The sequence below is a fragment of the Zootoca vivipara genome, chromosome 1 (genome assembly GCF_963506605.1).
Source record: "Zootoca vivipara chromosome 1, rZooViv1.1, whole genome shotgun sequence".
NCBI lineage: Eukaryota > Metazoa > Chordata > Lepidosauria > Squamata > Lacertidae > Zootoca > Zootoca vivipara.
In genome coordinates this window covers 2020143-2035115 of record NC_083276.1, presented here as the reverse complement: position 1 = coordinate 2035115, position 14973 = coordinate 2020143, and the positions used below count along the sequence as shown (strand labels likewise).

Below are 14973 nucleotides of genomic sequence, written 5' to 3'. Positions count from 1 at the left end.
AATTCAACAAGAACTTTGATAAAATACATATTTTGTTAAGTGCAGATGGCTTTAGATACATATGAGGTCCATAAATTACCATATAGCATACAAAAAACAGTGACCATTTGTTGTTGACAAGGGACAGCTGGACATATAAAGGGCCCCATTCATACCTGCCAAGTCCCGGACTGCAGAATCCGGGACTGGCAGCCGGTGTCGCTTTGCCCATCTATGGGCACCGAAATTGGCCGGCGCCGGCTTTGAAAGTCATGTCTACGCATGTCCGGAAGTGCGTAGATGCAACTTCTGGTGTTGCTCTGCCCATCTATGGGCACCGAAAATGGCCACCGCCGACACCGGAAGTTGCGTGTAGGCACTTCCGGACATGCATAGATGCGACCTTCGAAGCCGGAGCCGGCCATTTTCGGTGCCCATAGATGGGCAAATCAGAAAAAATGGCCGCTGGCAGGAGAATATAAGGGAGAATAACGGGAGACGAAGTGATACGGGGGACCGCCGGGGAAAGGTAAGAAAAAACGGGGGTTTCCTGGGGAAAACGGGGTACTTGGCAGCTATGGCCCCATTACCTTTGGTAACTTAGGGTCTCATCAAACCTAAATCCAGCCCTGGGTCCAACCCTGCCTCCTATGCCTAATTAAACACAGGGGGGGGGCATAATAATATTTCGCCAAGTCCTCTTTTGACGGTGATACAATATCCTTGGATGGATATTAAAAGTGGCATTGCAATAAGAAGGCTGGCCTGTCTGCAGAGAGGCCAAGGGAAACTCGACTCCAAAAGGTAGCCTGGAAATTAATGAGGCCGCTGAACTATATTTTCGGTCCCCGAATTGGATCTTAATTGCTACAGCCGGGAGAGAGTTATAACCCTCTGTAGGGACATTTGCTGGAAGCAGGCTTTAGATTACCCTCCCGGCAAAAGCTACAGAATCCAAAGGCACGGAAAGGCTATGAAGCTCATCGCCCTGGGCATCACTGTGCTCAGGTTTGCAGCTTGATCCTGTATATGATTACTTAGGAGTAAGTCTTGCACCTTGGTGACCAGGCAGAGAGACACAGCTTTGAGTTTGCTGAACAGACATTTCCTCGCCCAAGGAAGCCCTGGAGCTGAAACCCTGCAAGTGTTTCTCCAATGGAATTCTCAGGAGCTTCTTCAAACTACAATTTGTTATGTATTTTGTATTCTCCTTTTGCATTTTTCTGTTGTGAACTGCCCTCAGAACTTCAGGTGAAGCGTGGCAAACAAAGTTAATAAATAAACGAAAAATAAGGTTCTACCAGGTTCAGATTTCTTGATTTCTCACCCCCTCCCCCAAATCTTAAATTCAATTCTCCAGACTTCTGCAGGAATCATCACGGAAATTTATCAGCATTTGGGAGTAAATTTCTCCTAATATGCACATGGATTTGTATGCAGTTTTGTACATATCTTTTTGCAAGCAATTATCCCTTATATAACGCATTCTCCTATGTTGCTTTCACAATCATATTCATTTTTATTTCCTCTAATGAATGCATTTCGGTAGCATTGCTTGGTTCAAGAAGTGCATTGCAAAAGTGCAAAATTCGAAAGATGGTTGTGTTGTGTTTCCCCCATTGTTTGGAAAGGCTCAATGCGGTAGATTCAACTTAAGATGCAACCCGAATCATCTATGGAGGACACATGCTATAACCCTGTTTAGAAGTCATCTTGGACTCACAGCTGTCCATGGAGGCGCAGGTCAATTCTGTGTCCAGGGCAGCTGTCTATCAGCTCCATCTGGTACGCAGGCTGAGACCCTACCTGCCCGCAGACTCTCTCGCCAGAGTGGTGCATGTTTTAGTTATCTCCCGCTTGGACTAATGCAATGTGCTCTATGTGGGGCTACCTTTGAAGGTGACCCAGAAACTACAACTAATCCAGAATGCGGCAGCTAGACTGGTGACTCGGAGTGGCCGCCAAGACCACATAACACCGGTCTTGAAAGACCTTCATTGGCTCCCATGATGTTTCCGAGCACAGTTCAAAGTGTTGGTGCTGACCTTTAAAGCCCGAAACGGCCTCGGTCCTGTATACCTGAAGGAGCGTCTCCACCCCCATCGTTCTGCCCAGACACTGAGGTCCAGCTCCGAGGGCCTTCTGGCGGTTCCCTCACTGCGAGAAGCCAAGTTACAGGGAACCAGGCAGAGGGCCTTCTCGGTAGTGGCACCCATCCTGTGGAATGCCCTCCCACCAGAGGTCAAAGAGAACAACAATTACCAGACCTTCAGAAGGCATCTCAAGGCAGCCCTTTTTTAGGGAAGCTTTTAAGATAAGATAGATAAGATAAGATAAGATAAGATAAGATAAGATAAGATAAGATATCTTTATTGTCATTGTCCCCTTGCGGGAACAACGAAATTACTCGGTTGCTACATCCACTCAGATAAAGCATTCCGCATAATCCAAAATTACAAAAACCTAATTAAAAACAGTAAATATAATACAAAATAACAAGTAAAATAAGATGACTTCAAAGTCCAGGCTTTCCATTTAAGGCCAAATTGCTCTAGAGAAGAAACTGTTCCTGAGACGGCTCGTTCTTGCCTGCATTGTTCTATATCTCCGTCCCGATGGCAGGAGCTGAAAGAAATGGTGACCAGGGTGTGTTGGATCTCTTGATATATCTAGTGCTTTTCTATGGCACCTGGTGGTTTAAATTTGTTCTAAGGTGGTAAGTGAGCAGCCAATAATGCTCTCTGCTGTTTTAATAATTCTACACAGCCCTGCTCTGTCCTGGGAAGTACAGCTTCCGTACCACACACATAAACCGTACATGAGCACGCTCTGTATGGCACAGTGATAGAAGGCAAGCAGCAGCTTTTGTGGAAGACTGATGTCTTAATGTATTTTTAATCTCTTGTTGGAAGCCGCCCAGAGTGGCTGGGGAAACCCAGCCAGATGGGCGGGGTATAAATAAATCATCATCATTATTATTATTATTATTATTATTATTATTATTATTATTATTGAAACAAGGGAGCCCTATGCCTCTGTTAACCTCCTGCTTCCTCCTCCTTCCCTTTCCAGATCTGGACGACCCCATTGTGACCGTCCACCAGAGCATAGGGGAAGCCAAGGAACAGTTTTACTATGAGCGGACAGTGTTCCTCAGGTGCGTGGCCAATTCCAACCCACCCGTCCGGTACAGCTGGCGGCGAGGGCAGGAGGTGTTGCTCCAAGGATCCGACAAAGGGGTTGAAATTTACGAGCCCTTCTTTACCCAGGTAGGAATCAAGGTACAGTCATATTTTTTTCTTACTTACTACTCTTATCAGTGTCATTTCAATTTTTGCAGAAACGCCTTTCAAATGGGCATGTGGGTTGAGGCGAAAGCAAGGCAGACCGGTGACAAAATAGCTGCACTGGTGGCCGGTATGTTTCTGGGTTCCACTGAATGCCATGTTTTAATCTTGTAAAGGCTGATCCTACAGCAGGGGTCGGCAACCTAAGGCCCATGGGCCACAAGCGGCCCACGGGGGTCATTTAACCGGCCCACGAGCCACCCCCGAACCGAACCGCCCGCTTGGCGAGTCCCCACGTGCTGCGCTAAACTGAAACAGCGCGGCATGGGGACTCGCTTCGATGGTGCCAGAAATCGGGCCTGTGCATGCTCAGATGCCGGAAATCGTGTCTGTGCAGACGCAGACGCCGGGTATTGTGGCCATGCGCGTTCTGGCCCACAGAGGGATCTCCGCTAGAATGAACCGGCCCAGGCGAGGTAAACCTTGCCAACCCCTGTCCTAGAGAACATCTGGCCAGGTACGATCTGCCAGGGTGTGTCCTCTAGGGCCAGGGTGGACAACCTTTGGGGGTCTGAGTGGTGCATCCTATACTGTGAAAGTGCTTGGGGGCCGCGCAATTCTGACAAAAAGTGAGTGGGGGGGTCACATCTTCTCTTTCCCACGGTAATACCCTGTCATGCTTCATGGGGTGACCTCGGGGGCAAGGGTCTCGGTCCAAGGTTGTAAAAACCTTTCACCCAAAAATGTACGCAAAAGACTGGGGTTCGAGGTGCAGCCTGGTCTCAGCAAGCCAGGTTCAATGCAGAGAATCAGTTTAGCTCCAGAACATGATCTGAAACAGAGCTCAGGAAACCAGCCAAGGTCCATATGATTAGGAGTCTGGAAAGCAAGCCTGAGAAGGAATGGATGAGGGAGTTGTATACGTTTATCCTGGAGAAGAGGAGAGGACACCAGCCGTCTTCAACTACAGTGGTACCTTGGTTTACAACCACAATTGGTTCCGGAAGTCTGTACTTAAACTGAAGCGTACTTAACCTGAAGCGAACTTTCCCATTGAAAGTAATGGAAAGTGGATTAATCCGTTCCAGACGATGAAAAACACCCCCTAAAACAGCAATTTAACACGAATTTTACTGTCTAATGAGGCCATTGATCCATAAAATGAAGGCAATAATCAATGTACTGTGCTATAAAATAAATCAGACAGTATTTTAGGTGGGGAAAAAATAAACATTTATTTCTTACCTGGGCTGATGATAGTCCTTGTTTGGATGGGGGTTCAGGGTCCTCTTCCACAATCACAATACCTTTGCGGAGGCCCGGAGCAAAGGCCCGACCTCTGGGAGGTATCGGAGCGAAGGACCGGCCTCCGCGAAGGCACCGGAGCGCCCGATGCCTTCGCGGAGGCCTCCGTAGGCCTCCGAAACCTTGGTTTACTTACTTCCGGGTTACAATCGTTCGTAAACCGAAAATTCGTAAACCGAGGTGTTCGTAAACCGAGGTTCCACGGTATCTGAAGGACTGTCCCGTGGAAGAGGGAGCAAGCTTGTTTTCTGCTGCTCCAAAGGGGAGGACCCTAAACAACGGATTGGAATGACAAGGAAGGAGGTTCCAACTCAACACAAGGAAGAGCTGTTTGGCAGTGGAACGGACTCCCCCGGGACTCTCCTTCCTTGGAGGTTTTGAAGCAGAGGACAGATGGCCATCTGTCAAGGATCATTTATCTGGAGGTTGTGCCCTTGGTCCCAACCCTAGGATTTTATTATTCTGCTCTTTATGTGAACAGGACATGGTTCTCACTACATTTTCAAACCGTCTCCCTAGGAGCCAGGCCCAGGCTGACCTTTGTTCTTGGCTCGTTACCAGAAGAGTCTTTAATTTACACAGACATCCTACTTCCTACTCAGTGGACTTCCTTCTGCTGGAGGTTTTTCAATGGAGTTTGGATGTCTGCCAGGGATTCTTGAGCTGTGATTCCTGCAGTGGACAGGGTTGGACTAGATGGCCCTTGGGGGCCCCTTCCAACTCTACAATTCTTTGATTCTATCTTTCTATCATCTGGCGACAGCTGCAGATGCAACATCTGCACCTGGGATTCCTGCATTGGAGCCGATTGGACTAGATGGCCCTGGGGGGACCCCTTACAATTCTATGCTTCCATGAGTCTCTCTCGGGCCAGATCCTACAGCGCAGGAGCTGCCTTCCGAATGCGAGCATCGTGCTCAGCTCCAGATCCCATCCCCCCTTGGCGGAGCCACGGCTCCTGGCGATCGAGGAGCGAGAAACGAGAGGCAACAAATGAGATGCTGAGTGTACAATCAGCAAACCCGGCGCAGAACAACTTTCAACTTTCATAGATAATTTCCAACTAATGGCTCGGAAAGGCCCATCGCTTTCATCCTTTATTGCACTTGACAGCTTTATATTGCTCAGAATCGCTGGCAAAGCCTTGCTGAGGAAGAGGCAGTGCTGGGACCTCAAGGAGGCGGAGGGATTGGGCCAGGTTCAACACCGTGGGATTGGACTCCCTTCCTTAGGAACATTTTAGGAAGTTGCAGATTCAATTAAGGTTGAATCCTGACAAGACAGAAGTACTGTTTGTGGGGGACAGGAGGCGGGCAGGTGTGGAGGACTCCCTGGTCCTGAATGGGGTAACTGTGCCCCTGAAGGACCAGGTGCGCAGCCTGGGAGTCATTTTGGACTCACAGCTGTCCATGGAGGCGCAGGTCAATTCTGTGTCCAGGGCAGCGTCTACCAGCTCCATCTGGTACGCAGGCTGAGAGCCTTCCTGCCCGCAGACTGTCTCGCCAGAGTGGTGCATGCTCTGGTTATCTCTCGCTTGGACTACTGCAATGTGCTCTACGTGGGGCTACCTTTGAAGGTGACCCGGAAACTACAACTAACCCAGAATGCAGCAGCTAGACTGGTGACTGGGAGTGGCCACCGAGACCACATAACACCGGTCCTGAAAGACCTACATTGGCTCCCAGTACGTTTCCGAGCACAGTTCAAAGTGTTGGTGTTGACCTTTAAAGCCCTAAATGGCCTTGATCCAGTATACCTGAAGGAGCGTCTCCTCCCCCATCGTTCTGCCTGGACACTGAGGTCCAGCGCTGAGGGCCTTCTGGCGGTTCCCTCATTGCGAGAAGCTAAGTTGCAGGGAACCAGGCAGAGGGCCTTCTCGGTAGTGGCACCCACCGTGTGGAATGCCCTCCCACCAGAGGTCAAAGAGAACAACAATTACCAGACCTTTAGAAGGCATCTTAAGGCAGCCCTGTTTAGGGAAGCTTTTAATGTTTGATGGATTTCTGTATTTTAATATTTTGTTGGAAGATGCCCAGAATGGCTGGGGGAACCCGGCCAGATGGGCGGGGTATAAATATATTATTATTATTATTATTATTATTATTATTATTATTATTATTATTCCCGGGATGGGATCCCCCGCAATGCTTTGCAGGATAGGGCGCCTGCTCAGGAGAGGCTCCTTGCTGGAACTGAATTGTGGATAGTCTACTGCTGTGGACAATTTTTTGTTCATTCCATTTATATCTCCTTTTTCTCCAAGGAGTTCAAGATGACATACATGGTTCTTTCCCCCCTTATTTAATCCCTGAGAGGCCACACCCAGTGAGCTTCATGGCCAAGCGGAGATTTGAACCCTGCACTCCCAGGTCCTGGCCAAAAATTCTGACCACTAGACTGCAGCGGCTCTCAAAAATGCACTTTAAAATACAGTGGTACCTCGGGCTACAAACGCTTCGAGTTACAAGTACTTTGAGTTACAAACTCTGCTAAACCCGGAAGTAGTACCCCAGGATGAGAATGGAAATTGTGCGGCAGCAGCGTGGCAACAGCGGGAGGCCCCATTGGTGTAAGTGCACCTCAGGTTAAGAACAGTTTCGGGTTAAGAACAGACCTCCGGAACGAATTAAGTTCGTAACCCAAGGTACCACTGTATCTGTACAAAATAAAACTTAAGAGCAACAGTAGCACCAATAATTTTCAACAGAACAAGCACACGAGATACTTTACACCCAGAATGCAGAGACGTCAAGGCTAGTCAGATATTCTTTATTTTAAATTTTAGTAGTAAAACCCCAAGATCTACCAACCAGAGCATGGTGCAAAAGACGGGCAGATTTTTGAGTGTGGTGGGAAAATGTGCCATTGAGGACGACAAATACCTCAAGGACCGCCTCTCCCCTTATGAACCTACCCAGACCTTGAGATCGTCCTCTGAGGCAGTGGCGTCGCAACGGGGGCGGGCGGGGGGGCGCCCCGGGTGCCATGTCTGAAGAAGGCACCCCATGGAATGCTCTCCACAGAGAGGTTCGACTGGCGACTTCGTTAGACATCTTTAGGTGCCATTGAAAAACCTTCCTCGTCAACATTCTGTGTCCTTTTAAATATGTTTATTTAAAATACGTTAATTTAAAATAAGCTTACTTGTGGGAGGCGGGGTTATGGGTTTGTTTTAGTCTTGTTGTTCTTGTTTTTGGCATGGATTTTGTGTGTTTTCATTCTGCATTTTTATGCTGCGAACCGTCCCGAGAGAAGGGGTGCTATGTATATTTAAGAAATGGGGTGGGAGGGAGAATAGAAATCAAAATCTGAGCATAGGTTTTCTGTACGAGAAGCGAGTTGAGCGCAAGGTATTTTTGCACAAAAGTCCACTCCTTCCTTTCCGCACCTTAATTTACCAGAGTTGTTTCCTTCTTGCAATGATGGTGTGTTACAGTGGTTAGAGTGTCGAACTAGGAACTGGGAGGGACCAGGGTTCAAATCCCACTCGGCTATGAAGCTGTCATTGGGTGGGACATAATAATAATAATAATAATAATAATAATAATAATAATAATAATAATAATAATAATTTATTTATATCCCACCCATGTGGTTCTGGGCACCACAGTTCAAGAAGGATACTGACAAGCTGGAACGTGTCCAGAAGAGGGCAACCAAAATGGTCAAAGGCCTGGAAATGATGCCTTATGAGGAACGGCTTAGGGAGCTGGGTATGTTTAGCCTGGAGAAGAGAAGGTTAAGGGGTGATATGATAGCCATGTTCAAATATATAAAAGGATGTCATATAGAGGAGGGAGAAAGGTGGTTTTCTGCTGCTCCAGAGAAGCGGACACGGAGCAATGGATTCAAACTACAAGAAAGAAGATTTCACCTAAACATTAGGAAGAACTTCCTGACAGTAAGAGCTGTTCGGCAGTGGAATTTGCTGCCAAGGAGTGTGGTGGAGTCTCCTTCTTTGGAGGTCTTTAAGCAGAGGCTTGACAGGCATATGTCAGGAATGCTTTGGTGGTGTTTCCTGCTTGGCAGGGGGTTGGACTGGATGGCCCTTGTGGTCTCTTCCAACTCTACGATTCTATGATTCCATGTGGCTGGGTTTCCAACTGAATATTAAAAACACAATACAGCATTAAACATTTAAAAAACCTTCCCTTAAGGATCATTCACTGCCTTTCTCAGCCTAACCCACTTTGCAGGGTTGTTGTGTAATTAAATGAGACTGGAAGAACTGCGTTTGCCTTCTTGGAGGAAAAGGTTGGGATATAAATGCAACGAAGGCATCCGTAATGTTAAAGCATTAGCTGCCCAAATGTCGAGGTGAATTGATAAGAACCGTTTCCTACCCCCCCCCCCAAAGAAATTGACAAGGTCCCGTAATCCGGTGGGGAGATTGCCCTGTCAAAAGCGATCTCAGGCGCTGGATTTCATCTTCATGCCGCGTGGGTAATTTTCAATTTATTAATTTATTAATTATTATTGGGGGAACGGACACAAACAGGCTGACGGGCTGCTCTTTTGAGCATTTAATTAAAAGTGAAGGGCTCCTTGCGAGCTGGGATTCCTCACCTAATAATGCTGCGATACGGAAATGTTTATTATTATCTCCTTTATTAGATAAGTTCTTACCGGGTTATATGATATGTCACATTAAATTAGATTCCATTTTGGAATAGCGCTGAGCTTTTTAGGCTCCTGCCTGGGAATTCGCTCTCTGCTTTGAATTTAATGAACAAATCAAGTTGCCGCCTTGATAACTGAAGGCTTATCGCTAACCTTTTCTATATTTATCAGAGGTCGGCTTGAATTAGTGTATCTCTCCCTGGGTGAGGGCGAGATTGGAAAGATGTTTATAAAAAGGACAAAATGTAATTAAAAGTTTAAGAATCGCCAGTGTTCCCCACAAATCTACCCTGATGTTGGGGTGGTGGTGGTCTGAAGCTTTTTTTGGGGGGGGGGTTTTGCATGATTTCCATGTACAACATGCAAAGCTTCAGTTGTTGTTCTTTTTAAAGAGGATTGTGGAAAAGGCTGCTTGGATGCCGACTTTCCAGGGCTGCTGCAAGCCAGTGTAGGCAATATTGGACTAGAGAGAGTTGATCTATAGGTTCACCCTTTGCAAAGGTCCCAGATCCTTTTGGAATAAACTGGACTGCTATCACTCCTGTAAGCCATACAGGACCTGATACTTATGTATTATTGTTCTAGATTCAGGTAGGTAGCCGTGTTGGTCTGATGCAGTGTGTGTGTGTGTGTGTGTGTGTGTGTGTGTGTAGTCCAGTAGCACCTTAGAGATCAACTAAGTTCTCCCCCTCCTCAGTTAATTCCCACAACAACCCTGTGAGGTAGGTTAGGCTGAGGGGCAGGGATTGGCCGAATGAGCTTCAGGGAGGGATAGAGATTTGAAACCGTGTCTCCCAGCTCTTAGTACGACACTCTAAACACTACACCCCACTGGCTCTCACACAGATAAATTCAGGATTTTCTTTCTTTTTTCTTTTTAAATTTTTGTTATTATTATTCATACTTATACATCACACAAACAAGCATTGAATAAAACAAACCAAAAAATGCAAAACAGAAGAAAATGCAAAAACAAAATTACAAGGATGTAAACCTAGCAGTTCGAAAGCACGTCAAAATGCAAGTAGATAAATAGGAACCGCTACAGCGGGAAGGTAAACGGCGTTTCCATGTGCTACTCTGGTTTGCCAGAAGCGGCTTTGTCATGCTGGCCACATGACCTGGAAGCTATACGCCGGCTCCCTCGGCCAATACTGCGAGATGAGCGCGCAACCCCAGAGTCGGTCACGACTGGACCTAATGGTCAGGGGTCCCTTTACCTTTTAAACATAATAACCTAATTTGTAACCAAAAATACAAAACATATTCTCCCAAAAAGGGGGACCACGATGACAAAAAAAACAACACCAAAAAAGGAGAAATAAAAGAGAAAAGAAAAGAAAAGAGAACAAAAGAAATTGACTTTTGACAAACTCCACGTGGATCTTTATTCCTCATACCACTGGTTGTCTGTAATGATTAAATTTTTGGAGAATAAGTTCAGGGTTTTCAATCTAAGTGAAATTGTTTCGAAAGCCGTACTCCGCTAGCAGTTGCAAAACATTGGTATCATTCGCTATATGCAATTTGAATCAGAGATACACTTAGAAGCGGCCTATGCCTTAAACGAATGAATTTGGTCTGAACTGAACGTAACTCCTCCTTACGAGGAGGCATGGCCAGACATCATGTTTGCAGGCAGGAGGGGGGACCTCGCCCCCACCCCCCAAAAAAGCAATTTTCATCATCATTACATATTGTAATTGCACAGCCCAATTATGAGATTACATTTGCTGTGTTTACGCTAATTAAGTCATTAGGCATAATAAGTCTAATTACACAAATTGGCTGAGAAAAATTCTTTTGACAAATGTTTGAAATTTTCATGGCATGGATCCCACTCTGGGAGGTAGAACCTGTTTTTTGGGGATGGGGTGTGCTTTGCCCCCTCTGCTCGATATCTTCATAAGCTTAACGGGTGAAATGCTTTATTAGTAGAGATGGGCAATGTGGTCTCCTTTCATCCCTCCTGTGGCATCCTTGCACATATCCATTCATAACTCTGCTCCATCTTGTTACCGAATTAGTGCCTGAAAATCCGCATGAAACTTTACAACTTCATACGGATTTTGGAACAGGTTTTCTCCCAAAAAAATATGCACATTTCTGGGCATATTTTATCTCAGCAATTCCAAAGAGACTTTCAACTTGTTTCTTTCTCCTTTTTTTGCTATTGTATTCCAAGAATTACAAAATCCAGTAGTTACGTTCCAAGCCAAACATTGGCCAGCTCATACCACTGCCGTACGAAATAACAACTCTGGTGATTCCCTGCAAAACTGTTCTCCATCAGTTAATGAGGAAAGAAATTGTATTTGAAAATTATCAAAGGAGAGAGGGGGGAAATCAGTAAAATTATCATGGGTGGGGTACAAGGGAGGGGGGATGTCATGTTTACACTTAATTGAGGTGGTGTTTATTCCACAACACATATTCCTCCTACAAAGAACATAAGAAGACCCTCAGCTGGATCAGGCCAGTGGTCCATCTTTTGGGAAGCCAATGAGCAGGACCTAGAATCATAGAATCATAGAGTTGGAAGAGACCACAAGGGCCATCCAGTCCAACCCCCTGCCGAGCAGGAAACGCCATCAAAGCATTATTGACATATGCCCGTCAAGCCTCTGCTTAAAGACCTCCAAAAAAGGAGACTCCACCACACTCCTTGGCAGCAAATTCCACTGTCGAACAGCTCTTACTGTCAGGAAGTTCTTCCTAATGTTTAGGTGGAATCTTCTTTCTTGTAGTTTGAATCCATTGCTCCGTGTCCGCTTCTCTGGAGCAGCAGAAAACAATCTTTCTCCCTCCTCCATATGACATCCTTTCATATATTTGAACATGGCTATCATATCACCCCTTAACCTTCTCTTCTCCAGGCTAAACATACCCAGCTCCCTAAGCCGTTCCTCATAAGGCATCGTTTCCAGGCCTTTGACCATTTTGGTTGCCCTCCTCTGGACACGTTCCAGCTTGTCAGTATCCTTCTTGAACTGTGGTACCTGAGGGCAACAAAAGCACTCTCTGTACCTCAGGGGCGTACCCAGGATAAAAATTAGGCGGGGACAAGGGGTGGGAGGGGCCACAGTGGGAATCTGGGTGGGGCTACGAGGAGGCGGCCCCAGGCTCCCGCTCCCAGCACGAAGCCCCAGAGGTGCGCGGGGAACGCGAGCCTGTGGCTGCCTCCTTCGCGCCTCCCCGGTCTTCCGAGGAGGCGGCCCCAGGCTCCCGCTCCTGGTGCAAAGCCCCAGAGGTGTGCGGGGAACGCGAGCCTGTGGCTGCCTCCTCCGGTTATGCTTCCCACTCCTGCTTAGCGCTCCTCCGCTTACGCTCCCTGCGCGCCTCTGGAGCTTCGCGCTGGGAGCGGGAGCCTGGGGCTGCCGCGCCTGCGCCCCTCAGCCTTTTGCTTCTAAGGGGGGGGGCAATTGCCTCCTCCTGCCCCCCTGCCTACGCCCATGCTGTACCTCCAGCAACCAGGACTCCAAAGCATTTCTGCCCCCAATCGGTGGCAGGACACAGTCATCCTGCCTAGGAGCCACCCATAGCGCTCTCCTCCACAAATTTGTCTAATCCTCTTTGAAAGCCATAAGAGGTTGATGGCCATCTCTGCCTCCTGTGGGAGGGAGTTCCATAGTTCTTAATTTGCTGCATGAAGAAGTGCTTCCTTTTCATCTGTCCACCCCCACCCCCCAAATAAGACTGGAACTCATAGGCATCCAATGAAACTGAAAGTTGGAAGGTTCAGGGCGGAGAAGTTGGCCAGCAACTTGGATTTCTTTCAAAGAGGATTAGACAAATTTGTGGAGCTTCTGAATCCAAGTTGCTGTAAACCACAGAAGGGTAGTTTTGAGCTCGAATCCTGTTTGCTGGTTTCTCATGGGGACATGTGGTTGGCCACTGTGAGAGCACGATGCTGGACTAGATGGGCCATTGGCCTGATCCAGAAGACTCTCATCAAAATGTTCCTCTATCCACTTCCTCCATGCCAGGCATCATTTAATACCCTCCTATCATGTTGGCTCTTCCCCACCTTTTCTGCAAGCCAGAGAGTCCCAAACGCTGCAAGCTTTCCTCCTAGGGGAGTCGTTTCACCCCCTTGAGCATTTGGATTGCCCTTACCTAGACTTTTTCACAACGATGAACTTCCTTATCCTGGATATCTCTTTGCAAACGGGAGTAATGATCCCTCCCTCCCTCCCTCCCTCCCTCCCTCCCTCCCTCCCTGCACACTGACGATTGCTTCTCCTGCCGCCAACAGGGTGAAACCAAGATCCTGAAGCTCAAGAACCTCCGGCCGCAGGATTATGCCAATTACAGCTGCATTGCTTCGGTCAGGAACGTCTGCAACATCTCCGACAAAATGGTGTCCTTCCGGCTTTCCAACAAAACAGGTATTTCACCATCCCCTGTTCTCATTGCTGTTGTCGGTCAGTAGGAGACTTCTCACCAAGCCTGCTCACTTTTGGGGGGGTGGGGGTTCAGTGATTAGTGCTACCGACCCATTTCCACCCACCATGTTTCCATACTGCGCATAGGTGCTCCCATACAGATTTACAGTCGTACCTTGGTTCCCGAACGCCTTGCAAGTTGAACATTTTGACTTTTGAAGTGAGTGTTCCAGTTTATGAATGTTCTTAGGAACCCAAACGTCCAACGCGGCTTCCAATTGGCTGCAGGAGCTTCCTGCAGCCAATTGGAAGCCGCACCTTGGTTTCCGAACATTTCAGAAGTTGAACGGACTTCCAGAATGGATTCTGTTCAACTTCCATGGTACGACTGTATTTACATGCAATGATTCGTACGTTTATCACGTTTATACGACACAAAGTCTTACTGTACATGGTATATGATAACTAATGACTGGGATTTGATGAAGTTGCGGCTGCAATATTTGTGGTTGTTGTAAGCTTCCTTAGAAGTGTAATTATTGAGATTCAAGTATGGATCAAGCCAGTGGCCCGTCGTTCAACATCCCATTTTCATAGTGGTCGATGGGAAACTCCCATCATGCCTAGCGAGCAGGACCAGTGGTCAGGGATGATGGGAGTTGTAGTCCAATGACATACAGAGATCGAAGGTTAAGAAAGGCTGGTCTGCACTGCAGAGTTGGAGCTGAGGGACAATCCCAGCTCTACCTTGAGATGCCATTGGGGGCTCAACCTGAGATGCTCTAACTAGCTACAGCCCTTCTCCAATGGATTTTGCTGAAGAATTCTCTCTTCTCCAGAGCTTTATGTACGGGGGGTGGGGGTGGATTTTTATTTTTATGTGGAAATATGCTCTGATTTCTATCCTCCTTGCATCCTCTTCCCTCCTGTTGTTTCTGCCTTCCTCTGCAATGCCCCCCCCCACAAACCCCTTCCTTGTTCCAAGTAAAGAGGAGCTACTCATTTTGAGCTGATGTTTGGTGGGATGCAATTTTGCAGGAAATGTCAAAACATTTGGAGGACAGGAGACTCCAGGATGAATAATATCAATGGAAACTCTTGGACAATGTACAGTAGTACAGTGTGCCTTGCTAGACAAATGCCCTGCTAGACTAATTTTCCGCTAGCCGAATGGGTTTTGCGATCGGAGGTTGCCTTGCAAGACGAATTCATTTTGTGAAAAATTTGTCTAGCGAATTGCGGTTTCCCATGGGAATGCATTGAAATTCAATTAATGCGTTCCTATGGGCAAAATAGGGACCCAGGTGGCGCTGTGGGCTAAACCACTGAGCCTAGAGGGCTTGCTGATCAGAAGCTCGGCGGTTCGAATCCCTGTGACGGGGTGAGCTCCCGTTGCT

The 14973-nt window shown here is 47.2% G+C and overlaps 1 protein-coding gene across 1 annotated transcript in view; it reads left to right on the top strand.

Moving 5' to 3' along the window:
- MDGA2 (MAM domain containing glycosylphosphatidylinositol anchor 2) overlaps positions 1 to 14973 on the top strand; it is a 372105-nt gene that overhangs the window by 209105 nt on the left and 148027 nt on the right. The window contains exons 4-5 of the mRNA XM_060269123.1: positions 3052 to 3248; positions 13447 to 13579. Coding sequence (XP_060125106.1) covers positions 3052 to 3248; positions 13447 to 13579 — 330 coding nt within the window. The remainder of the gene's footprint in view (positions 1 to 3051; positions 3249 to 13446; positions 13580 to 14973) is intronic.